Consider the following 27,699-nt stretch of genomic DNA (forward strand, 5'->3'; position numbering starts at 1 on the left):
GTGGGCTGTCAAGAATTCTGACAAGAGCTGAAACTTTCAAAATACACCTGGTGGAGAATAGGTGCACTAGACAATCATCTGGACAACCATTTGATATTTTGTTTGAATACCATTTGATATATCAGCTCAGAGATAAAAGCTATCATTAACAGTAAGTAATTATTCAAATAATAATGTTTTAATGACTGTTCTGTATTCGGCGTTTTTTATAGTAGTACCTACTTCAGTCTGCTTTTATTATTATTATTATTCAGAAAATGAATAAAAATTTATTTTTTTATTTTTAGGTATCTACTCCCCCTGGGTCTGCAAGAATTTCTTATGCTAATGAAAAAACAAGTGGCAAAATGGACTTTAGCAAAATTACTCGAGATCGTCCTACACCAGGGAGCACGATTAGTCAGAAGAAAGGTTAGTTTATTTAAGTAGTATTTCCTTAAATTTAGTTATTAATTTTCCAACTCATTAAATTTTCTTGGCTTTTATAATAAAACTGACAAATGATGAATTAGAAAAGAGTTTAAAAAAAAAAGCAAAATGGTATATACTTATGTAGGTATATGTATATTGCAGTAAATAAGAATTGCAGATGTTCACATTTAATGCTGTAAAGCACACTGTAGATAAAAAAAGTACTTTTTAATGAAAAGCATCCTAATATTCCAAAATTGCTTATTTGATTTTGAAGTACCTGTTATGTGATATTTTAAAATTTCCTAAATTATCCAGTATAATAAAAGCAATAAGCTAGCTTGGAAAAGGTAAGCAACTATGTAGAGTTTTCAATTGTTGCACTGGTATGTCTTTCAGTGTTGTTTGATACATATTTTATTGTTTTTATATAGAGAGGTCTGAATTATATACATAGTTACTATTATTTGATGCAATATGTTGGGGGAATTTAAAGTTTTAAGTTTACAGTTACTGACTAATATCTTGGTGTTTTGAATATCTTGATTATTAAAGTAGTCAAGATGTTCAGTTAGTAATTTCAGCAATAAGCATACAATATGCCAGCTCAGAATGGGCTGGATTAACAATTTACATGCCCACTGGGTAGTTTATAGTTACTGACCATAGATTTTATCACAATACTTTTTTTTAATTAGAAATGTGTAGTACTATGCCATATGGCACATTGCCATGGCAGTATTTTAGATTTGGATTCTTCTGTTAGTATGGTTTATGACGAGCGCTTTTGAGTAACGTAGCTTACAGAATTTAGTACTGAATATCGCTGAATTATGGATACAGTATTCATAAATTTGATATTGTATATTTGAAAGCCAGTTCGAGTTTTACAGGTATAGCGTTATAAGTACATTTTATAGAATAATTTTTATTTTTGGATTGTTCATAGCTTCATTCACTCAAATACAATCAGTGGTCATTAAAGAATGGGAACTATGAATTTTGGCTATAACAGGTATTGGTATATGTAATACATCAGGAAAGTTACTACATTTGATGGCATATGAGAGACTTTTTTTCCAAAAAGTCTAAATAAATCAGCTCCAGGTTTTATATGTGAAGATAAGGTCTCATGTAGGCTGTTATCCCAATGCTCACTATTGCAAGCTAATTTTACCCCAGATACTATGTACGTATTACCCAGCTTGAGTAATAATACTCATCATCATCATCATTATGATATGTAATAATAATAATAATAATAATAATAATAATAATAATAATAGTAATAATAATAATAATTTTTTTTTTTTGCTCTATCACAGTCCTCCAATTCGACTGGGTGGTATTTATAGTGTGGGGTTCCGGGTTGCATCCTGCCTCCTTAGGAGTCCATCATTTTCTTACTATGTGCGCCCTTTCTAGGATCACACACTTCTGCATGAGTCCTGGAGCTACTTCAGCGTCTAGTTTTTCTAGATTCCTTTTCAGGGATCTTAGGATTGTGCCTAGTGCTCCTATGATTATGGGTACGATTTCCACTGACATACCCCATATCCTTCTTATTTCTATTTTCAGATCTTGATACTTATCCATTATTTCCCTCTCTTTCTCTTCAACTCTGGTGTCCCATGGTATTGCGACATCAATGAGTGATACTTTCTTCTTGACTTTGTCAATCAACGTCACGTCTGGTCTATTTGCTCGTATCACCCTATCCGTTCTGATACCATAGTCCCAGAGGATCTTTGCGTGATCGTTTTCTATCACTCCCTGAGGTTGGTGCTTGTACCACTTATTACTGCAAGGTAGCTGAAGTTTCTTGCACAGGCTCCAGTGGAGGGCTTTTGCCACTGAATCATGCCTCTTTTTGTACTGGTTCTGTGCAAGTGCCGGGCATTCGCTTGCTATGTGGTTTATGGTTTCATTTTTCGTATTGCACTTCCTACATATGGGAGAGATGTTATTTCCGTCTATCGTTCTTTGAACATATCTGGTTCTTAGGGCCTGATCGTGTGCCGCTGTTATCATTCCTTCAGTTTCCTTCTTTAGCTCTCCCCTCTGTAGCCATTGCCATGTGTCATCACTGGCTAGTTCTTTAGTCTGTCATGTATTGTCCGTGCATTGGTTTGTTGTGCCAGTCCTCTGATCTGTTTGTCATTGTCCTGTCTGTATATTTGTGGGTCTTCGTCTACTTTTATTAGCCCTTCTTCCCATGCACTCTTTAGCCACTCGTCTTCACTGGTTTTCAGATATTGCCCCAGTGCTCTGTTCTCGATGTTGATGCAGTCCTCTATACTTAGTAGTCCTCTCCCTCCTTCCTTTCGTGTTATGTATAGTCTGTCCGTATTTGCTCTTGGGTGTAGTGCTTTGTGTATTGTCGTATGTTTCCTGGTTTTCTGATCTATGCTGCGGAGTTTTGCCTTCGTCCATTCCACTATTCCTGCGCTGTATCTGATTACTGGCACTGCCCATGTGTTTATGGCTTTTTATCATATTTAAGGCGTTGAGTTTTGACTTGAGTATCGCCTTGAGTCTCTGCATATATTCTTTCCTGATCGTGTCCTTCATCTCTTGGTGTTTTGTATCCCCTCCTTCCATTATTCCCAGGTATTTGTATCCTGTCTCATCTATGTGTTTGATGTTGCTCCCATCTGTTAGCTTTATCCTTTCAGTTCTCGTTACTTTGCCTTTTTGTATGTTGACTAAGACACATTTTTCTATTCCAAACTCCATCCTGATGTCCCCAGATACAATCCTTACAGTCTGGATTAGGGTATCTATTTCCTTGATGCTCTTACCATACAGCCTGATGTCATCCATGAACATCAGATGGTTGATTCTGTTGCCTCTTTTCTTGAGTTGGTACCCAGCATCCATCTTCTGTAGTACTTTTGTCATGGGAATCATGGCTACTACGAAGAGTAGTGGGGACAGAGTCGCCCTGGAAGATCCCTCTCCTGATATTAACCTCTGCTAGTCTTATTCCAGAGCTTAAGTATTGTATTCCAGTTGCGCATTGTGTGTTTGAGGAAGCTGATAGAGTTTTCCTCTGCCCCATATATTTTCAGGCATTTTATTAGCCATGTGTGTGGTATCATGTCGAAGGCGTTCTTATAGTCTATCCATGCCATGCTTAGGTTGGTTTTCCTTCTCCTACTGTTCTTCATTACCATTTTGTCTATCAGGAGCTGGTCTTTTGTGCCCCTACACTTCCTTCTGCAGCCTTTCTGTTGGTGGGGGATGGTGTTTGTCTCCTCTAGGTAATTGTATAGCCTTTCACTGATGATACCTGTTAGTAACTTCCACATTATTGGTAGGCAGGTGATAGGCCTGTAGTTACTGGCTATATTTCCCTTCCTCTTGTCTTTTTGTACTAAGGATGTTCTTCCTGTGGTCATCCATTTGGGTGCATGGTGATTTGAGATACAATGCTGGAGTTGTTCTGCTATTCGTGGGTGTAGGGCCTTGAAGTTTTTTGAGCCAGTATCCATGGGCTTCATCGGGACCTGGGGCTCTCCAGTTTGGCATTTTCTTTAGTTGGTGTCTGACTGTGTCTGTCGTGATCTCTGTGAATCTTTGTTTTATTCTCCCTGTTTCTTCTTCCTTGACTTCCTGGAGCCATGTTGCATGTTTGTTATGTGATACCAGATTGCTTCATATGTTTTCCCAGAGTCTCTTACTTGGTTCAGCTTCAGGAATTTCTTGGTGGTTGCCTTCCCCTCTTAGTTGGCTGTATAGTCTATATCATTATTATTATTATTATTATTATTATTTATTTATTTTTTTTTTTTGCTCTTATCACAGTCCTCCAATTCGACTGGGTGGTATTTATAGTGTGGGGTTCCGGGTTGTGGAGCTACTTCAGCCTCTAGTTTTTCTAGATTCCTTTTCAGGGATCTTAGGATCGTGCATAGTGCTCCTATGATTATGGGTACGATTTCCACTGGCATATCCCATATCCTTCTTATTTCTATTTTCAGATCTTGATACTTATCCATTATTTCCCTCTCTTTCTCTTCAACTCTGGTGTCCCATGGTATTGCGACATCAATGAGTGATACTTTCTTCTTGACTTTGTCAATCAACGTCACGTCTGGTCTGTTTGCACGTATCACCCTATCCGTTCTGATACCATAGTCCCAGAGGATCTTTGCGTGATCGTTTTCTATCACTCCCTGAGGTTGGTGCTTGTACCACTTATTACTGCAAGGTAGCTGATGTTTCTTGCGCAGGCTCCAGTGGAGGGCTTTTGCTACTGAATCATGCCTCTTTTTGTACTGGTTCTGTGCAAGTGCCGGGCATTCGCTTGCTATGTGGTTTATGGTTTCATTTTTTGTATTGCACTTCCTACATATGGGAGAGATGTTATTATTATTATTGTTATTATTATTATTATTATTATTATTATTATTATTATTATTATTATTATTATTATTATTATTATTCAAAGAAAATTCATAATCGCATGAGTCAATATAATGGGAAAGTAAATCCACATTAGTGTGAGTTTTTGATTTGTGTTATTTAAAATATATAAAGCAGAAAGCTTTCAATGCCATGCACAGTCCTCCTTGTCATCGAAAGCTTTCTGCCTTACATATTTTAAATAACACATTCAAACAGTCACACTACTGTGGATTTACTTTCCAATTATTATTATTATTATTATATTTAGGAAGCAGACCCTTTCTCAAGCATAGTGTTACATACAGAGATGCTTCTCTATTTTTTGAATAGTGGCTTTTTCTGTACTACTTAACCCTCTCGTGATCTAATGACGCGTACCGCGTCAATAAATTTTTTTCCTTAAGTGCACAGATGACGCGTCGGGCGCGTCATATGTAAGTTATTTTTGGGAAAAATTCATAAAAAAAAATACATCAATCATAGAAAATGTAGTCGACGCCATTTGGTCAACAGATAATGAATCTCGAAGAAAAAGCAAACCCGATGCCGCTAGCTTACTTAGCTACGATACAAAAAGTCAACATAAGTAGGTTGGAAAATCTGAAAATTGCACTTCCTAAAAAATTAGCCTTTTTTAATCAAAATTATTGCTTCCACGTGAAAGAGCAAACATTTCTACACAATTTAGGTATAAAACAAGCTCACCATACCTAATTATTATAATTTTCATGATTATTTCCAAAAAATATCTACGATTTTTCTGAAAAAATTCATGTTCATCACATCATTTTTATTATTTCTAAGCATCGTAAAGATGTTCTGATTGCTTTAGGAAATAATTCAATCATTTGCCCACATATTAACACTAAGTAGAAGCGTACATGAGTTATAGTTTGGACGTACTGAATTTTACCAAAAACTTTTCCATGTGCGTGTTCTTTTCAGCCTGGGGGAAAAGTCGTGCACCTTACATCCATATAACAAAAATAACCTTGTCACATATGAATAGAGTTTTTAGAGATTAATTTAGACTATATAGATATATAACAAAAATAACCTTGTCACATATGAATAGAGTTTCTTGAGATTAATTTACGCTATATAGAAGCAAGACAATTGCTCTGAACTGAGTTAAATACGGTAAAATAATCTTACCTCTGCCCTCAGCTGATTTTTCCAAACCAAAACATAGTTGATTTGCTTGTATTTTATAATACAATATTAATATAAGACTACATACAGTATTACTGGAGACAGCAAAGTAAAGGGTAACTTTAAAAGAGTCAAGGAAAAGATGCATATCCATATTTGTATTTTATAAGGTGGTCTTGGCACTTAGCCTAAGCCACCGATAACCAGACAACGGTGCTATAAACCCTATGAAGGGTAAAACCCAGTTATGGATATATTGAACAAGCACCGTAAAACCGAAATGCCAGTAACCGGTGGCTGCCTATAACAGGTTTTGGGTGGACGACAGTGACTCATGGTGAGTAACAGTATGACGCGCCATCGATTTGGGGGAATCAGGCAAGAAACAGGTGCCATTACATCTGTAGCCCATAAATTCACTAATGGCAACTTTTAGACTGGCTAAAATCCACTGGGTGGCTCATGAGAGACTTGAGTTGGGATCTTGACTTCAAGGGTACTGCCTCTGTCTCATAAGACTTCTTTTTGTAAATTTGCTCATAAATATACCAAGGGGTTGCTGTTGGTTTTAGTTCTTATCTTTTATGATAGTATGTCAGTTATAAATGTAATTTTGCAAAGAAAAGTGCAAAAAAATATTAGAAAAAAAATTTATAAATCCAAAAACGATATTGCATCTTTGTTCTCGGTAAATTTATGTAATATTTTATAACAAATATGCTCAGAATTTGTTACTTATTTTATTTCTTATTTGTTTTGATATTGTGTGAGCTATAATTATAATTTTTGTAATGTAACTTACCAAGTACTAATTACATAGCTAAAAGTTTGGAAGTACCGGCTGCTAAAAAATCTGAAATTCGCAATAGCGATTCCTTTGTTTTAAAAATGTAGGTAAATGGCCCTGCCGACTTTCGGGAAAGTGTGTTATGGTGTTAGTAGAGTGTTTGAGTGTATGTTCTCTTACCTGCTTGTTTCTTCTAGATAATTCGTTCTGCGATCTGGTTCTTTGTTTGACTTTATATTTCTCCTTAATTAGTAGTTCTGGATTAGTAATAATATTAGTCTCTCAGGTGAGTTTGAATGAGACAAACGGAAGAGTTTTTTCTTTACTATTGCAAAGAATACAAGTTACAAAAGCAAAGTTTACAACTTAAGAATCTGGTTATGACCACTGGCAAAGTCTTGCTTCTTTACTGTACGATGGCAACTGGTCCTCTCTTCTCTCCTGGCGTTCTGCAGTCAGCTACCCCAGGATCGAATTAGGCCCAACCTCCTAAGGCTGTGTATGTTCTAGTTCTCTGCCCAAACAGATTCTTGATTTGTGGAGTGGAGTCTCTCTTATCTTACCCCATCCCCTTGTAGGTGGGGTTAACATGTTAATTCCTCCTCTTTAAGGTGGAGTCAATTAATTAACATGTTAATATCTCCTCCTGGAGGTGGAGCTTCATTATCGATAGAAGCTGAGTGAGTCTGGTGCAAGGTCACAGGTCAAAGATTTTATGGCGGTTTTAAGATTTCTATCGCGATGGTGTTATGGTTGTTACCGCTTTCTTGTCTCGCCAACATCCTGTGACTATGGTTTGTTATGTCTATGCTTGTTGATTAAATTTGACTCACACACCAAAGCGCTCTCTCTCTCTCTCTCTCTCTCTCTCTCTCTCTCTCTCTCTCTCTCTCTCTCTCTCTCTCTCTCTCTCTCTCTCTCTCTCTCTCTCGTTATTTTCACTGTACTCTGATTATTCTCTCTTTTCTGTTTTTACGCTACCCTATCCAATATTATTTCTTATAGCTGTCATTACAGAAAGGATCAACTGAGCATAGAGAACCAATTTCTCCATACCGGCTCTTTGGCGACGGTCGTGAGCAGCAGTGATGTTTGTTCTGATACGTATACAAACCCTCGGTCCTTTAACAATAGGAAGGTACTTAGCGGCAGCTGAACAGTCGTAAGCTTCGAACAAGGGGGTTCGGTAGTTAACTACTTGTTTGGCAGTTGGTGGTCAGCTCGACTGCGAGGAGAGGAGTCACGTTGCTTTCGGCTGCGTAGGTTGATGGACGTGTTGCTGGCCTCTCTGCCTGCTTCTTGTCGTATGCTTTGTTTATGTCACTGCGTGAATGTTTTTTTCTTTCTCTTTTACTGTGTGTATTTGTGCAAGGATATACGTAAGTACGTGTGTGTTTTTGTGTATCATACAGTGATTATTGTGAGTATTGTGATTCAAAATGGAATCCCAAGAGCTGGAGAGACCCCCTCGCCCCCCCATCAGCCGCAGATTGTGCCCTGGTGTGGAGGGTCGTAAGTGTGAGGCCTTTCGGTCCTCTGTTGAGGTTGACCCTCATGAGTTTTGTACTCGGTGTCGAGGGCAGGAATGCTCTCGCACTGAGACATGTGATGTATGTATTTTTTGGTCGTAGGAGCAGTGGGAGCGCTAAGGGGGGAGGAAGAAGCCGCGTAAGCCGGCCAAGGAGTCGTCGGAGGGTTCTCCGGCTACGCCCTTGGTTACGGACATGTCTTCTTCTTTTCTCCCTCCATCTCGGCTCCCTCGTATGGCTCCTTCTCCTTCGGGGGAGGTTTCTCACTCCTTCTCTCTTGATCAGTCGAGCGTGGAGGGGGCCGGCCGAGGTACCCCGACATCCGGTTGTACTCGGGGTCCTCCGTTCGCTCGGGGTGGGAACTGTCCCCCCCGGGCAAGGGGAGAGCCCCCCCTATAACTCACCTGACTTTTCCTTCCTCAGATCTGCTTGCCACGGGGGACGATCTTGGACGGGCCCGGTACTCACTGGGGCTCCGAGGGACACCGACGGTTCAGGGGCTGCTGAGTCACCTGGCGAGGGGGGCCATGCCGGTAACCTACGGCCGACCACCACGACTACCACGACGGTGTCCTCGCCTGGCTACGCTGCTCTGCCGCATCTGGTGTACACCCAGCACGTAGCCACGGTGACCCTGACAGCTGCTGTGCAGGCGCCGCTGCCGGAGGTGATGATGCTCGCTGTGACGCCGACACCTGGTTTTGCCGCTTTTGCTTCAGCCCCTGACTTCCGGTGTCCCAAGAGCTCTCCCCTGGACCTGCCTCCTGTGCAGAGGATGCCGCTGGTTCCTGCCCCGCCTCCTGTTCCTGAGTATGCTGCCGCTCCAGTGCCGGTACCAGTTCCTGCCACCGTCGTTCCTGCCCGTGGTGTTGCTGCCCCCACCCCAGGTCCTTCCGGACAGGTGCAGTCGGGCCCTGTTGCTTCGGCAGCTGCCCCGGCTCCGTCCTGGAATGAAGACCTGACGGTGGTGCTGAGGAAGCTGACGAAGAAGAAGAAGAAGAAGAAGAAGAAGAGGAAGGTGTTGTCGTCGTCTTCTTCGTCGTCATCGTCTGCTGCCGCTTCCCCTTCAACTTCTAAGGCCCCACAGCCGAAGAAGAAGTTAGCCTCCTCCCCCCTAAGAAGGCTCGTCCTGAGATTTTTAAGGGTCCATCCCACTCCGGTGGGACAGTTGGGACTTCCGCTGGTCCTCCTGTTCCTTCGGGAACGGGGCCCTTCTCTCCTTCCGCACGGAAGACGACGACGGGGACCGGATGAGCGCCGGCTAGCACTGGTACCTCCTTGCCTGGTGCCAAGTATCGTCTCGGCCTCTCGTTCTCGAGAGGTACCGAGTGTACGGTTACTTGTGGGTGACTGAACAGTCAAGACCCAGGCAACCGAGTCTGCTCGGCACCAGGATCCAGGCACGGAGCGGAAGGATCCCGCCACGACGCCCTACGAACCTGGCACGGTCCTAGGACCGACCAGATCATATGCGCTAGTGTCGGCTTGGGTCCACTTGGTAGGGATACGTCTTGGGAGGTATCTCGACGATTGGTTAGTCCTGGCGAGTTCCCGCTCACAGTTGCTGCAGGACAGAGATCGACTCCTCGAATTCTGCCACGATCTGGGGATCGTAGTGAATTACGAGAAGTCAGACCTCGAGCCCAAGCAGAGGATGAAGTACCTGGGCCTGCTGATTGACACGGAACCAGGGCAAGTCTTCCCCGCAGATTCGCGGATCAGCAGGTTCAGGGAGGCAGCAGGACAGTTCCTGTCTCTACAGGAGCAACCAGCTCAGCAGTGGCAGGTTGTGATCGGTCACCTGTCATCTCTCGAGAAGCTAGTCCCTCACGGGCGTCTTCACCTGCGGTCTCTTCAGTGGAGACTAAAGGAGTGTTGGTCACAGGCAAGAGACCCTCCTTTCTTCCCCGTGCCCCTCACGGAGGAGGTGAGGCAGGACCTAGCCTGGTGGCTGGACGACGGGAACCTCGTAAGAGGAGTGCCTCTTCGCACTCCCCCCCGGAGATGTTGCTGTTCTCAGATGCATCGACTGAGGGATGGGGCGCACACCTGCTGACTGCAGGTGTGTTGGACCATCACGACAAGCACCTTCACATCAACCTCCTGGAGCTCAAGGCAACGTTCCTCGCTCTCCAAGAGTTCCAAGATCATCTGGTGGGACACTCGGTGGTGTTGATGAGCAACACCACCATGGTAGTGGCGTACGTCAACAAGCAGGGGCCCCTAGTGTCCCTCCCGAGTGGGCCGTGGCACACTCTGTAGAGCTGTCAGCCTGCTACATTCCAGGCAAGAGGAATGTGGTAGCAGACAAGCTCAGCCGTCGGGATCAGGTGATAGGAACCGAGTGGTCCCTCCACCCTAGACATGGCGGGAAGGCTCTTGAACCTGTGGGGGCGTCCTGTCATGGATGTGTTCGCCACCCTGCAAAACAGAAAACTCCAGGTTTTCTAGTCGGTTGTGCCGGACCCATGGGCAGCTGCATAGGACGTTCTTCAACACCCGTGGGACAACCTCTTCGTTTACGCCTTTCCCCTGTTCTGTCTGATTCGCAAAGTGATCAGCAGGGCGCTGATCACCACAAATCTTCGGATGATCCTGGTGGCACACTGTTTGGTACATGGACCTGCTGGCTCTGCTTGCCGAAGCACTGAGAGAGATTCCCCCCTGGCACAACCTCCTGTGCCAGCCACACGTAGAATGGTACCACCAGTCGGTCGAGTCCCTGTGTCTTCACGGCTGGCTGTTATCCACCATCTCTTGCAAGCGAGAGGCTTTTCTCACAGCGCAGCAACAGAGATGGCTGGATACCTCAGACAGTCCTCTGCAGCTGTCTACCAGGGGAAGTGGTCCGTCTTCTGTGGTTGGTGTCGTGGACGGGGTCTCTCTCAACTCAGAGCCACTCTTCAGCAGGTAGCGGATTTCCTCATCTTCCTTCGCCGAGAGAAGCTCCTCTCCGTCTCCGCAGTTAAAGGATACAGAGCTGCCCTGGCCCTAGTCCTTAAACTGCGAGGTGTGGATATCTCCTCCTCTTTCGAGATCTCCCTCCTGATGAAGAGCTTCGAGAGGTCTTGCCCACCCAGGGAACTCAGCCCCCCGGGGTGGGATGTGACTCTGTCCTTAGGAGTTTGACTCGCAGACCCTTCGAGCCACTCCGAGAGTCGTCAGACAGGGATCTGACCCTCAAGACCCTCTTCCTGCTGGCCCTGGCATCGGCGAAGAGAGTAGGGGAACTTCATGGTCTTTCCTTCAATGTCAAGCATTCCAAGGGATGGGGATCCGTGACGTTCGATTTCGTCCTGAACTTCGTAGCGAAGACTCAGAATCCTTCGGTCCCTGACGACCGGTTCGAGTCTTTCACGAACCCCTCCCTGAAGGACTTCACCAATAATGATGTGGATGAGATGCTGCTTTGTCCTGTGAGGGCGCTACGGTGCTATCTGAAGAGAACTCGGCACCTCAGGCCTGAGTGTCGACGCCTCTTTGTTAGCACCGGGGTTACCAAGAAAGAAGTTTCCAAGAACACTCTATTTCTGGCTGCGTGAGGTGATCAGGAGGGCGTACGACACAGATGGTAGTGACGACACCCGTACCCTTCATCCGAGAGCCCATGAAGTCAGAGGTATTGGTCCAACCCTTGCGTTCCGCAAGAACTTCTCCCTGGTGCAAGTTCTGAAGGCAGGGGTTTGGGCCAACCAGACCACCTTCACTTCATTCTACCTTCGGGATATTACCCACAGGTCCTTGGACACTTTTTTCCTTGGGACCCGTGGTGGCTGCTCAACAAGTTGTGTAGTCTACCCAGCCCCCGAGCGGACAGAACAGCATCGCATCCTTGTGTGAGTGCATGAATGGACAAGTGAAAGAGAGTGTGACTGGCTTCTCTTCCTCTTTCGTTCTTCTCCTCTACCTGTGGGCAGAGGGCCGAGGTCTTCACTACGCTGAACAGGAGGCTGATGCAGGTAAGCTACACAACTGAGCTCCATCCTATCCCTTTCAGTAGGGATAGGAGTGTTTATCTGCCACTCCCCAACAAGGGGGGGGGGAGTGGAAGTCAACAAGAGACAAACCCATGACTTCATTTTTGCTCGTGAAGTAGGAACTAGTTCTTGCCTTTTGCTATTTATAAGAGGTACACTTGCCTCCCTCTTATAAATTTGGTCCAGAAGTCTGACCACTGATCCTGCGGTGCACACCCCGATCAGCTGGGCAGAGGCTAGGATCCCTCCCTCTGCTCTTACTACCAGGGAGGGAACCAAGGTAGGACGAACACCAGTCTGTTCGTAAGACTTGGATTCCACCCACCAAGAAGTGAGTCTTCTATTGTTAAAGGACCGAGGGTTTGTATACGCATCGGAACAAATAACAATTTGTCGGAAATTTTATTTTTCCTAACTACACAAACCTGACCTCATGCCACCCCTCTGTGTTTCCTGGGCCTAAAGCAAAGTGACTCCTCTCCTTGCAGTCGAGCTGACCGCCAACTGCCGGACAATTAGTTAACTACTGAACCCCCTTGTTTGAAGCTTATGATCGGTTCAGCTGCCGCTAAGCACCCTCCTATTGTTAAAGGACCTCAGGTTTGTATAGTTAGGAAAAATACAATTTCCGACATTGTTATTTTTGAAATTCTCTTCATTGATTTTATTTGATTTTATTGCAAATTTGTTAAGTATTTTGTTTTCAGTAGCTTTTTGGCAATTAGATATACAGGGTTTTCTCAGAAAGTAGGGACTATTCTAGACAAAGACTTGCTTTTTGACATGTTAGTTTAAAGATTTCTGACACAAGTTCGACAAGTATTCGTTATTGCAGCACAGGCTGCAATACTAGAATGGCTTGAGCAAAGTATGATTTGCTCACTAAATGTACATCTTGCTGGAGACTTGTGTGTTCAGCTAGTATGACTTGTGATGAGTGTAAGGATTGGAAAGTCTTACTCATTTGAATAAACTAGAGAAAGACAGAAAGGGGAAAGAAACTGCTAGGGACAAGAATTTAGGAAGTCAGGAATTGGCTAAATCTCCTGCTGAATTACCTGTTGTTTCTCTCTGCTTTATCCCCCATTAATAGTCCAGTCTCTCTTCCGCCTAATCCTGGACCCAGCTCCCACACTCCTGAACCCAATGCCATTGCCATTCTTGAGAAAAATTTTGACATGTTAGTGAATACAGTGGCTCAAATTGGGGCTTCTGTAAAAGCTTTTATGAAAAATAAAGTGTTGTGAGTGATCATGAAGTGACAGTGGAGGAGCTGGCTTCTCAGCCCGCCAATTCTCCCAGGCAAAGATCATTAGCATACCCCCCTGCACAAGGGAGAAGCTATACCGGAAGCCCAAGGGAGGTCTGTGGGGTCTGCCCCCGGGGAGTCTGTCCCTCACTCGCACCTGCTGCAAATGCCCAGGTGTCGACAGATAGTCAGTGGAAAGGCGTATTTCGTGAAATGCATCGTCTTAAGGCTAGTTTCCATAATTCGAGTCTGGAACAGAGGTACCAATGGCACAACAGTGGTAAGTCAAGACCGTTGAAAAGTTTATTAGAAGTGCTTCGCACCCCTCAGGTACCTTGTAAAAGAGTGAGAGAAGCTGTTCCCTTGTGTAGTTTTTGAGACAGCCGATAGTTTTTCCAGTGAACATTCAGACAAATGTCAAGTGATTGTGAAGCGCCACAACCATATGCATCAGGTTAGTGCTCTTTTGTGCCCGAGCAGTCTTATGATCCTGAGTGCTTGCGTGCGCCCATGTACGCCCAAGCACCTGCTTGCTCCCGAGCGCCAGCTTGCTCCCACTTGCACCTGAGCGCTCGCTAGCACTCTAGCACCCTCTCACTCCTTGACGGTATTTGCCGCCAGAGCTCCTTATCATAAACCTGGATTTGAGCCTTCTTGTACAGAAAGACAGCGTCAGTCCTTGCATTTAGATGATAGCTTGGCGTCGGTTAGACGAGTCCGCAGCTCCAGCCCCTATACAACAACCTTCAAGGTTGTTGGATCCCTCTTTCGCACTGATTAAGCAGCAATTGGACGACATCTTGAGTTGTGTAAAGAAGCTGTCCTCAGCTACGAGGGACTTAACAATGTCTCTGGTATCTTTGGTTGAGGAAGAAGAGGAAGTGGAAGAAGACTCCCCTTACTGCTTACGCATCCTTGTTGTGCTATTTACACAGAGCTACCCAACTTACTTCTCTCCTGCAATACCTTCATCTTCAGCGTCGAGTCTACAATTAAGTAGTCGGCCTGCAGGGTCTGCTTATGTAACACAGATGGTGCTTTCTATTTCAGCAAGGAAGGCTCTAAAAGAAGTGGAGAAATGTATGTCAGAAAAGAGAGAATTGGGTAAATTCAACTCTAGTTATCCATCATCTCGTCTTTTGAAGAGAAGGTACTCATACTACATGATAAGAAGTTCCTTCCTTGGGTGTGACTTCTCCAGTCTCATAGATTCTACCTGGAGGTCAGCCTTCTCTGCAACCAAGACCATGTTCTCATCAGCTGAGGTGGACCATTTTCTTAATATTTTTAAAGCCTTGATAATTGTGAGTTTCCTTGTCTGGACGATAGGCTCTCTGGCTCGCAAAATCCAGGAATATCCTAATTTACCAGTAGAATTTTCGTTGGATCTCCTTAATGTATTTTTATGTGCGGATAAAAGAGTTAGAGATGGCTCTTGGGAACTAGCTGCCTCCTATGCCATGGGAGTTTTGAAGAAGAGGGAGTTTTGAAGAAGTTATGGTGGTCTTTTACCACAAAAGGAGTGACATCAATTCAGAGATTGGCCCTTCTGTTTTCACCTCTTATCGAGAGAAGGTCTGTTTCCACAGATGAAAGTAGATGGGATTTCTTGTGAGCTACAGAAGAAGTCGACACAGGATTTACTAATGAAGTCATTCAGACAGCTATGGAAACACGTTTCCTCTAAATCTTCATCTCCTTTGCAGTCCTATTCCTTTTAAGGAAGGGGTCAAAGAGGTTCTGCCAGAACCCCAGCCAATGTATGGTTCTCGTCAAGGACCATTAAGAAGTGCCTTAATCACTTACTCCGAGAATTTACTGAGATTTTTGGCTCTCAAGGAGGAAGTGCCCTTATTTCTCGAGAAAGAAGCAATGGAAGTATGTAGTCCCAGATCAAGAGTTGGAGGGAGGGTTCTACAATATCCTTTTTGTAGTGCTGAAGTCATCAGGGGGGATGGAGACGAGTTTTGGACTTAATGCCCTGAATGTTTTTGTCCAAAAGATGAAATTCAAAATGGAAACAACACATTTGAATTTAGCATCCATCTGAAATCCCAAAATTTTCTAAGATTTGTTTTGGACCAAGTGTTTCAGTTTCAGGCATAGTGCTTCAGGCTTTCAACCACCCTGCAAGTATTCACATGCATCCTTGCTCCTGTAGCAGGTTGGCTCCATCTAATGGGGATCAACATAGCTTTCTACTTGGATGAATGGTTTCTTCTAGCAAAATCGAAGTAACAATGTGTGGAGGACCTTCGGAAAACACTTTACTGGCACAGGAACTAGGATTTGTAATGTAAATCACCAAAAATCACAGATGACTCATTGTCAGGAGAATGACTTTCAGCTCTCTTTGTTTTCGGGCTTTTCCTTCCCCGAAAAGAGTGGAGTCATGTCTGCAGAAAGTAGACAGATACCTGAATTTTCAGTATTGCACGGCCAACGTCTGGATGAGTAACCTGGGGACATTGGCCTCAATAGAGCAGTTTGTCTCCCTAGGGAGACTTCATCTAAGAGTTCTTCAATTCTATCTAAGATACAAATGGGACAGAAAAAGACACCCCGACTCATTCAAGTTTCCGATCACCCAGGAAATCAAGAAACACCTGTGTTGGTGGAAATCAAGAGACAGGTTACTAGAAGGGCGCTTAGTTTTCAAGATTAAGAGTTCATTTTTGGCTCCTTTTTTTGTCATTGGCTGAAGTTTAGTATGCAACCATCAGAAATGAAAAAAATTATCATCATATATAAATAATGCGATATATGATAGCGCAAAAACGAAATTTCATATATAATTGTATTCAAATCGCGCTGTGCGCAAAACGGTTAAAGGTAACAAGTTACTTTTTTTATGTTGTAATGTACACTAAATTGCGATCATTTTGGTATATAACACATTGTAAAACGATAAAAGCAACAGAGAGAAAATATTATCACAAAATAATGCATGAATTCGTAATGCGCGGACGTAAACAAATATTTTTTTCAAAAATTCACCATAAATCTAAATATTGTCCTAGAGACTTCCAATTTCTTTCAAAATGAAGACAAATGATTGAATATTACTATACTGTAAGAGTATTAGCTTACAATTGCAGTTTTCGACCATATCTAACGAGTTAAAGTTGACCGAATGTCAAATTTTTGTATATATTTTTTTTGTATGCAATTATTTCGGAAATTAGAAAAGCTACAACCTTCAAATATTTTTCGTTTTATTCTACATAAAATTGCGCACATTTTCATATATAAAACTCTATGAAATGCCTAATATGAAACGGAGCAAATATTCCGAGAATGGGACGTATGCATTTTGGAGATTTGTGGCAGAGAATCCGTGCGCGGAGGGAAGGAAAGTTTTTCTTTTAAATTCACCATAAATCTAAATATTGTGCTAGAGACTTCCAATTTGTTTCAAGATGAAGATAAATGACTGAATATTACTAGACTGTAAGAGTTTTAGCTTACAATTGCATTTTTCGACCATTTCGGTAGAGTCAAAGTTGACCGAATGTGGATTTTTTTCTATTTATAGTGATTTATATGCAAATATTTCAAAAATGAGAAAAGCTACAACCTTCAATTATTTTTTGTTGTATTCTACATGTAATTGCACACATTTTGATATATAAAACTTTATGTAACGGCTATTTTAAAATGGTGCAAACATTACCACAATCGCACGTATGATTTTTTCGGAAGAGTTATCGTGAGGACGTAAAGAAAATTTTATTTTTTTCATAAATTCACCATAAATCGAAATATTGTGCTAGAGACTTCCAATTTGTTTCAAAATGAAGGTAAATGATTGAATATTACTAGAATATAAGCGTTTTAGCTTACAATTGCGTTTTTCGACCATTTTGGTAGAGTCAAGTTGACCGAAGGTTGAAAATTTGTCACTTATCATTTTTTATATGAAAATATTTTAAAATTGATAAAAGCTACAACCATGGGTTGTTTTTAGTTGTATTGTGCATGAAATTGCACACATTTCTATATATAAAACTTTATGTAACGGCTAATTTTAAAATGGTGCAAACATTACAATAATCGCATGTATGTTTTTTTTTCGGAAGAGTTACCGCGCGGACGTAAGGAAAAAGTTTTTACATAAATTCACCATAAATCGAAATATTGTGCTAGAGACTTCCAATTAGTTGAAAAATGAAGGTAAATGATTGAATATTACTAAAATATAAGAGTTTTAGCTTACAATTGCATTTTTTGACCATTTCAGTAGAGTCAAAGTTGACCGAAGGTTGAAATTTTGGCACTTATCGTTATTTATATGAAAATATCTCAAAACTGATAAAAGCTACAATCATGAGTATTTTTTTGTTGTATTCTACATAAAATAATACTCCATGTAACGGCTAATATAATACTCCATGTAACGGCTAATTTAAAATGGTACAAAAATTATGTCAAAGTGACGAAATAATTTCAGAGATGTGTCACAGATACTTTTTAGTGCGGCAAGAAAGAAATTCGCGCCTGCGCGCCTGCGTAACAATTGTAAACAAAACAACACCTTGATCAGTGAACTCCCAGCATCCCCCAAGGCGCGTGGTTCAAGAGTTTTCGGCTGGTAGGCCTAAAAATATTTTTCCGCGAATTTTTTAAAAAACTTTTGTATGTCGACGTAAAATACGTCCAGTCGGCACCCGAGAGACAAAAAAATGTTGACGTTAAAATACGTCCAGTTGGCGTTTAAGGGTTAAAAGCAATATAATTTGGCCTGATGACTTTTTCCATGGTAGTGTCTGGGAAGACAGTTGGAGTCCATTCGGACAAAACTGCTCTAGCTTACATAAGCAAATAAGGATAGCGAGAGACCTCCTCGTAGGGCTAAACAAAATCAGACTTTGTTGATGCTCAGATTTGTTCAAGGAGAATGAACGTTTTGGCAGACCAGCTGAGCCACAGGAACCAAGTCATTCAGACAGAATGGACCTTGGATCCACTGGTATGTTTAGACCTTTGGAAACCGGGGGACACCGATGTTGAACCTATTTGCAATGTTGAAAAACTTTTAACTTCCACTTTCTTGGTCCCCAATTCTGGATCCTCGAGCATGGGCAACAGATGCCATTCAATTAGTCTGAGAATTTTCGCTACACTTTTTTTCCATTCACAATGATCAGGTAAGTATTGAACATTCAACAATGATTGGTTTCCAGAACTAGTGAGTCTACCGAAAGACTTTCCAAGACTTCTACCTCAAAAGAGAAAGCTTCTCAGACAGCTCCATTTCAATTACTTTCATCAAAAGTTTTCTTTTGTGGCTCTGACAGGTACAAACTATCGAAAGACTTCTCAGAGCAAAAGGGTTTTCGAGAGGGACTTCGGAAGCTATTTCCAAATGCAGATGTAAGTTGTCATCTGATGTATGCCAAACCAAGTGGACCATATTCCAAAACTGGTGCAAAAGCAATGGACCATATTCTGCAACTGGTGCAAAAGCAATAGAATCTTCTACTAGAACATCTCTAACAGAGATTTCTTAGACTATAAAAGGATACAGCGATGCTTGCCTCAGTGTTCAGGCACAGAGGTATCAATTTATCCATTAATCAAGATATTTCGGACTTAATTAGATCCTTTGATACGAAGAAGAGAAATGCGACACTTGTCTCGTGGAATTTAAACATACAATGGACCCCCTGTATTTGTGGACCCACGGATTTGCGGATTTCCCTCTAGACCATATGTACCCATTATTCGTGGGAAATTTGCCTATTCACAGTATTTTTCTGTGAGAAATATCCAGATATTCCTGGTTTTTTAATCAATTTCATCATAAAATGCACTCTGTGATAAAACTATTTAAAAAACCAGGTATAAAATTTTTAGTGGGGTTTTCTTGAGTTTTATCTACTAAAATAGGCCGTTGTTCCGACACGGCATACAAACCTTCGGTCCTTTTACAATAGGAAGGTACTAGCGGCAGCTGGATAGGTCGTAAGCTTTCGAACAAGGGGTTCGGTAGTTAACTGCTTGTCCGACAGGCGCGCGCGCGCGACTGGGAGGTAAACAAATCACTTTTGCTTTCGGCCTGCTGGCATGTGGACGTGTATCATCGCTCTCTGCCCACTTCATCGTCGTTGCTTTCGCATGGTTGTGTTTTTCTTTTTCTATTTATCTAGTGAAACTGAATTGTAAGTACAATCATTTCATATTTATTTCCATTGAATTCAATTGTGAATTAAAGGATCTTGGTTTCTCCACACCCTCCGATTACCCGAGTGCCGGGCCGGGACGAAGGGCGTAAGTGCGGGAATTCATTTTCCCAGAAATGATCCTCGTATTGTGTAGCTCGGTGCCGAGGGCGGGAGAGCGCTCGCTCCGAGCGTATATTTTGGTTGGAAATGTGTAGATGAAAATCGTAAGTAAGTGCTCTTTTCAGTTATATTTTTTTGACCTGTATGCTCGTTGCCGAGTGAAAGCGCTCGGCACGAAACTTATTCTGTATGAAGTGGAATCGCAAGTACAGTATTCTTTTTCATTTTCATATATTTATTTTTGATGTAGCAAATACTCATTTTGGATCAGTTCCGAGCTTACCCGGAAATTGATCCTTTCCCCATTTTATTTGAATGAAGTGAAATCGCAAGTGCAGTTCTTTTTCATTTTCATATTTTATTGAGATTGCATTGTTTACTTGGATCAATGTTTCCGCTATTTCCCGGGAATTGATCCTTCCCCTTTTTATTTGTATGAAGTGAAATCGCAAGCGCAGTATTCTTTTTCATTTTCATATATATTTTGATTGCATCAATTCATTATGGATCAAGGTTTCCATTCATAATCGGGAATGGATCCTTTTACCCTTGCGCTCGGTACCGAGGGCGCAAATGCGCTCGATCCGAGACCCTTATTCATTGTGAAGTGAATCGTAATGCAAGATTCTTTTTCATTTTATTCCTTTTATTATTGATTGCATCAATATTTATTGGTTCAAGTTCCGCTCAGTCAGGGAATTGATCCTTATGCCCTTGCATTCGGGCCGAGGGCACGATTGCGCTCGGGCTCTTATATTATTGTTGGGTACATGGGTGCTGTGCGGGGGTGGGGAAACGAGAAACACCCCCCCCCCCCCGCTCAGCTCCACAAATGGCCCTTCCCCTTGGGGGGGGGGGAGGTTATCGGCGTTCTTCTCCTCGCCCGATCCGTCGAGGGCGGGGGAGGGCGCTCGGTGCCCGATGTACAATTGTATTCGGGGTATTCCACTCGTTCGGAGAGGCTCACCCCCCCCGCGCGAGGGGTTACCCCTTCCCCCCCGACTAATCGCTACTAACTGTTATTTCCGCAGGTGTTACTGCCACGAGGGTGGACCTTGGTGAGGTATGGGCGTCCTTCCATTTGCAGGGCGTGCTAGTGTCCCTGGGGCTGCGGTTCTATGTCTGGGCCTACTGCGGTCACCCATGGAGTGGTGACCACGCTCCAGGTGACGACGTCCCTCCTCACCTGGTGTTACTCGCCTCACGTGGGGGTAACAGTCTTGCCTACAGCCGCTGTGAAGTGCCGTTCGCCGTTACAGAGAGGGGGGGTGCGCCGCCGCCGCTCGTGGTTGCCGCGCTGCCGCGACCATCCGCTGCCCTAGAGCTCGCCCTGGACCTGCCGCTGGTACCAGGATGTTGCTGGCTGCTGCTCCACTTCCTGTGTTTCCGGTGCTGCCTGCCGTACCTGCCGATTCTGGGGTCCCTGCCGTTGCTGCGCTGGCTGTCCCTGCCGTTGCTGCGCTGGCTGTCCCTACCGATGCTGTGCTGGCTGTGCCTGCTGTTCCTGAGATGCCCATACCTGCTGACATCGTCCCTGTTCGTGTGGTACTACCCCAGACTTTGGTCTGTCTGTACAGGTGCGTCCGGGCCCTGTGGCTTCGGCTACAGCAGCCCCGGCTCCGCCCTGGATAGCAGATCTTACGTCTGTCCTGAGGAAGCTGACGAAGAAGAGGAGGAAGGGTGTCGTCGTCGTCGTCTTCATCTTCTTCATGACGTCGGCTGCCGGCGTTCCCCTTCGACTTCTAAGGCTTCACAGCCGAGGAAGAAGAAGGTTGCCTCCTCCCTCCTAAGAAGTCTCCCTCGGGAGCTTCTCGGGACCCGTCTCACCTCGGTGGGACGGGAGGGTTCCTTCCGCTGGTCCTCCTGCTCCTTCGGGAGCGGGGCCCGTCTCTTCTTCCGCAAGGAAGAAGACTACGGGGACCAGAGGGGTACCGGCTAACCGGTACTTCCTCGCCTGGTGTCAGTGGTTCTGCCACTGCATCAGGGTCCGTCTCGGCCTCTCGTTCGCGGGAGGTACCGAGTGTACGGTCGCCTACAGCGACCGTGCAGCCAGGAACCAGACCTCTGAGTCCGCTCAGCGTCAGGTTAACGGCACGGGGCGGGAAGACTGGTGACAGCCGCTCACGCGACTCTCACCAGACCAGCTTTTTCCTCGCGGCGACCAGCTGGCTACCCGGGGACGTGACGGTCCACGACCGGCCACGGGCTGAGGCTGGGAAGAGGTCTCCCGTTCGCCGGTGCCAGCCACGACCGGAACCAGCGACGTGACGTGCCGTGAGGACAAGCACCGGTCTCACTGTGACAGTGGAGCCTGCAGGTCGCCTGACCGTCGCTCTCACAGAGAGCGATCGGGTACGGCAACCAGCACCAGCTCTTCTGACACTCGAGATCGGGGCCGCTGTGCTCAGTCCAGCCGTTCTCCACAGCGAGACGGTTCGACCAGGCCTGCAGCTCGATCGCCACCGCGGGTTGACGATCGCCTGCAGCCCTCCAAGCCTGCTGGTTCTGCCAGCGAGCGAGGAGGGAGCGTCAGGTCTGCCTCTCCCGTACCTTCAACCTCCTCGGGTTACAACGGGAGGAGCGAGGTATTGAGGAGTGATCGTGATGGGTGCGCCCCTCATGATCCCACCACGACGACCCTACGTGCCAGGCACGGTTCTTGGACCGGCAGGACGTATGCGCAAGTGGATGGAGAAGACCGAGAGGGCTGTCGCTGTTCCCCCTTCTTAGGAGGAAGGTTCTCGGAATATGCTCTTGTTCGAAGGGCTTAACGGTCCCACTCTGCAAAATGCTGTGACTTCCGAGATCCAGAGGAACTTTGCCGAGGTTATGGCGCTGATTCGTCAGCACAACGACCTCGGGGAAGGATCGCCGCTCCCACCAGCAGAGCCACGTCTCGGCTCGAGTCGTTTTGGGGCCCGAGAGGGAACCCAAATCGACGGTGGGTCTGCCGCGATCGGAGCTTGCCGACTGTGTTGACAGGTAGTCTCTCGTCTCGGACAAGAAGGCTCTCTCAGTTCTGGCCGGTCGAACAAGCTACTTCACCTCCTCTACTGCGACAGAGGCGTTTCTACGTGTCTGCGGACACCGTATTTGAATACCCCTTCGGTCCTCCTGAGAGGTTTCGACCTCGACGAGGACTGGAATGAGTCGGAGGACGGTATCGGCTCTCTCCTGTCAGGTGTCGATCAGCCCCACCCAGACGACGTTCACAGTGGCGGCAGACCCTTACCTACAGTATGAGTTCGTAACCCTCCTCGGGAAAACTTTTTCTCCTGACGATACGTTTTCCCAGGCTCTGAGAGGCCATCGCCGTAAGGCGATGGCTGCTCCTTTTCTTCTCCAACTGCTAGTTCTGCTGGGAAGGCGAGCCAGTATCCAATTCCTCCCCCATTCCCTCTCTCCTTACGGCTACGAGGGAAAGGGGAGGGATCCTACAGAGATTTCTCTGTAAGATCCCACGTTAGGGGCTGCGCTACCGGGGGGACCTTCGGGTCCTACCTGACGTAAGCCCCGGTCGTTGAGGAGGGATCCTGCCCCTTTCTCGATTTCTATGGGAATCGAGAGGATCACCAGCCGATATCGTTTGACGAATTCGGTGGGGGGTTTCGCAGAGTGCTTAGAATTCTACGGAATTTCTAGCGCACTCAGAGTGTTCGAGTTTTTTACGATCTCCAAACACTTAGGCGAGACCACGGTCCAAAGTGAGCGAGAATCCCCGATAATTGTTACACGATAATCGGGAACCTCGCTTATGCTCGAATTCCTGTAATTTCTAGCATTTGGAAGAAGACTGCTGCGGAAAGAAGAGTATCTCACAGTAGGCGATTAACCTGGAATAGAGAAGAACGGACGGAACTTCCAGTTTGGCTTGAACTATCGTCTTCGGTATTCTGTTCACCATTGAAGCTTTCCTTGGGAAAGACTTCTTCACTCTCTTGACTAGAGACGAAGGCGGTCGATCTCCAATCCTTATTCTCATTCCTCGAGAGGAAAAGAATTTAGGATGGAGGTCGTGTACAGAACCTACAAATATACTACGTATATTACCCTCGCGACATTGATTCTTTTAACAGTTGAATTTTCCGGGGGGTAGGCGCATACCGTAGTTAACTCTATGGTTTGTGACCGAGACGAATTGTATCTTAATTGAACTGCAACTCGGGGTTGCCTGCAACCTCCAGCAGTTATCAGTTTCGATTTAGATACTTGGTATTGTCATGACAACACCAAATCAGCTGTTTTGTATTTACCGAAATCCGTTCGGTTAAATAATTAAACTCGAGCGTATTCTTTATGCTCGATGGTTCTAGCCGAACGCATTCCTTCGTGGAATAATGGATTACCTGGCAACTCAGGATGACGAGTCACCGAGAGCTACTGCGTATTGAACTGCCTGCCTGATAGCGGCTCAGTATCAGCTAGGTCTCGGAGATGCACGGTCGGTTACGTCTCTCTCTCCCCTGGTTTGATTGACTACCGAACCGTATCTCTGCCCAACAATCATGGACTTAGGTCTCTGATTAACGGGGATTCTCGCAATAATGAAGGACCATCTACTGCTGTGACGCTCGATTTTTTTTTTTGATTCATCGCCTTCGACATTGCGAGAATTTTCAACAGAGATATCTCTTCGGACTCTTTCATCTTTTGTTTAGACCGCACGGTAACAGAAGTCTGTACTAGTCACCCGCTGCATCGCACCGCGATAATGCGAATGATTTTTGCAGACATCTGAGTTTGTCTTCAAAATATCTCGTATTCGTAGGTGTGCAATTATTCATTGCTCGCCCCGAATTAACAGATATGTCAGAAGACATCGCCTACTCTCCGACCTGACAGCTCTACTTCCAAATGTTCAGCCCATGAGAAGCAGTTCTTCAGGCAGTATTTCCCTGTCTTCATTACTGAAAAGCGCTCCGCTTTTATTGCAAAACTACGATCCTCACCGGACAGCAATGAATAGCGGTTAGCGTTCTCAGTCTTTGTAGCACAGGTTCAGAATCTTGAGAATCCTTCTCTCGGTTCAGCTGTGAAGACGTAGGTTGCATTTTCTGTACACCTTCGTCTTCAACGACACAGTGTTGTTTCTCCTTAGCCGAGAATCAACTATACTATGAGATATCTTGCCATCAGGGACCTCGGTCTCTAGAAGGCAATTGACTTTCGCCTGTTTGGCACATGCCTTAAGAGAGTCATCACCTTGCCTTCTGGCATCGGTGACGAACAAATTATTTGTTTAGTCTCTTGGCATAACCCTTTTAAGGCGAAGGTCACGTGACTTGCTCGGGTGCTTGGACAACTTGCCTCCTACCGAACGCAGTCAGTCGGCAGCTGTCAGAGCGCCCAAGTCTGTTACGAACTTCACTGTGGACTTAGTTCGGTTGTTCCATAACAGTCTTTTCTTCGTCCTAACGGCTTGTCACAGTACCCATACATCGACACCCACCATTGAGTGTCGGTGTCCTATCCACTACCAGAGAAAAACAACTTCGCTGCAGACGGATAGACCAGTATGGGTACAGGACATCACCGAAGTCGAGAAGAGGGATAGGTCATACGACCATTCCCTTCTTTTCCTCTGAGGTAATTGCATGACTTTTCCTGCGAAGTCAAGCATCCAGGGGATGGGGATTCGTGACGCTCGATTTCGTACCGAATTCGTAGCGAAGACTCTGAACCCTTCGGTTCTGACGATCGGTTAGAGTCCTTCACAATCCCCTCCCTAATGGACTTCACCGCCTTCGATGCGAAGGAGATGCTGCTTTGTCCTGTGAAAGCGCGACCACGCTTTCTGAAGAAACTCGACATCCCAGGCTGAGTGTTGAAGACTCTTCGTCAGCACCAAGATGACCTAGAAGTACACTCCCTCGAGTTACACAAGAACTTCTCCGTGGCGCAGGTACTGAAGGCAGGGGTCTGTACAACCAGACCACTGGCACCTCCTTCTACCTTTTGGATATTGCCCACAGGTTCCTTGGATCATTTTCCTTAGGGACCCGTGGTGGCTGCTCAACACGTTGTGTAGCTAACCCAGACCCTAGCAGGCTGAACAGCATCGAGTCCTGGTGTGACTGTAAGAATAGATAAGTGAATGAGAGAGTGACTGGCTTCTCTTCCTATCTTTTTCTCCCCCTCTACCTGTGGGTAGAGGGATACGGTCATCACCTTGCTGGATAAGGACGAGATGCCGGTGAGCTACTCGACAGAGCCCCATCCTATCCCTTTCACTAGGGATGGGAGCGAATATCCACCACTTCCTCCTACAAGGGGGGGGAAGTGAAATGCCAACAAGAGACAAACCATAACTTTATGTTGCCTCTTGCAAATAGGAACTTGTTCTTGTTTGCTGGTACGAAGAGATACGCTTGCCCTCTCTCTTAGTACTTGGTCCAGAGGTCTGACCATTGATCCTGCGGTGCACACCCCGATCAATCGGACAGAGGCTTGGATCCCTCCTCGGAGGCATTCCAAGGTTGGGCGAACACCATTCTGTTCACAAAAGACTCAGATTCCTCCCTTCAAGAAGTGAGTCTTCCTATTGTAAAAGGACGAAGGTTTTGTATGCTGTGTCGGAACAAATGACAATTTGTCCAAAATTGCATTTTTCCTAACTATACAAACCTGAGGTACTTTTACACATAGTCCCACCTCATGCCACCCCCCTCACTCTGCAGTTTTTGCTTGGGCCAAAAGCAAAAGTGATTTGTTTACCTCCCAGTCGCGCGCTGCGCGCGCCTGTCGGACAAGCAGTTAACTACCGAACCCCTTGTTCGAAAGCTTACGACCTATCCAGCTGCCGCTAGTACCTTCCTATTGTAAAAGGACCTCAGGTTTGTATAGTTAGGAAAAATGCAATTTTGGACAAATTGTCATTTTTCAGCGTTTTTGTAGGGGTTCCAACTATTGGCGTATTCTAAACATTCGCAGGGGGTTCTGGTACGCATCCCCCGCGAATACAGGGGAACCACTGTAGTGCTAAAGTGGCTCTAGTTCTCAGTTTGAACCCCTAGATTCAGCCTCTTTTTGTAAATGGACAAAGAAAACACACTTCTTAGTGGTGCTTGCAACACCAAGAAGAGTTAGTGAAATACAAGGACAAGTGAGTTGGTTTTGCAGCAGGTAATGCAATATGTTCTCTCACATCGGGTTTTCTTGCTAAAAACGAGAATGCCGCTAAACCATGGCCTCGAATTTTTAGAATTAAGAGTTTGTCAGGAATTCTAGGATCAGGAGATGAAGAAAGAGTGCTTTGCCTTGTAAGAGCACTTAAATATTATCTTCACAGAACAGAGAGTATTAGAGGTCCATCTAGTAATGTCTGGACCTCAGTCAAGAAGCTATCACGTCCACTTACAAAAAAATGTATTGTCCTTCTTTCTGAGGGGATGTAATTAAAGAAGCACATATTCAAGTAGCAGAGATGGATTGCAGATTAGTGAAAGTAAAGGCACATGAAATCAAATCAGTATTGACTTCGTTGGCTTTCAATACACTCTTTCTCTTACTTCCATTTTGGAAATGACTTACTTGAAGTGCAAGTCAGTATTTGCTTCTTTTTCAGGACATGGAAACGACATATAAAGATTGCAGTACCTTGGGACTGTTGTCGTTGACTGGCATGGTATTGGGAGAGGGAGTGTAGAAAGGGTGTCTTCTTTATCATATTTTGCCTTGATTTTTATGTTGTGTTCTTGGGATGTCTGGCGGGAACAATATACCTGGGTACCCACCAGTTTTTCTGGTTGGGGTGATGGAAATTTTAATATGTAAGTGTAGGTGAAAGTGTTGTTTTTGTGTGGTTATTGTATTGTTGGTGCTTTGCCTTGGCCATGGGCATCTGCTTGTTAGGCCTCATTAGCATTCAGAAAGATCCTCCCCTATGTGGCTCTCACTTTAG

At 44.8% G+C, this 27,699-nt stretch overlaps 1 protein-coding gene across 2 annotated transcripts in view; it reads left to right on the forward strand.

Annotated features, from left to right (window-relative positions):
* LOC135221793 (putative uncharacterized protein DDB_G0279653) overlaps nucleotides 1-27,699 on the forward strand; it is a 98,247-nt gene that overhangs the window by 40,745 nt on the left and 29,803 nt on the right. For both annotated transcript variants that reach the window (XM_064259646.1, XM_064259647.1), the window contains exon 3: nucleotides 288-411. In XM_064259646.1, the coding sequence (XP_064115716.1) occupies nucleotides 288-411 (124 nt within the window). The remainder of the gene's footprint in view (nucleotides 1-287; nucleotides 412-27,699) is intronic.

Source organism: Macrobrachium nipponense, chromosome 3 (genome assembly GCF_015104395.2).
Source record: "Macrobrachium nipponense isolate FS-2020 chromosome 3, ASM1510439v2, whole genome shotgun sequence".
NCBI classification, from domain to species: Eukaryota; Metazoa; Arthropoda; class Malacostraca; order Decapoda; family Palaemonidae; genus Macrobrachium; species Macrobrachium nipponense.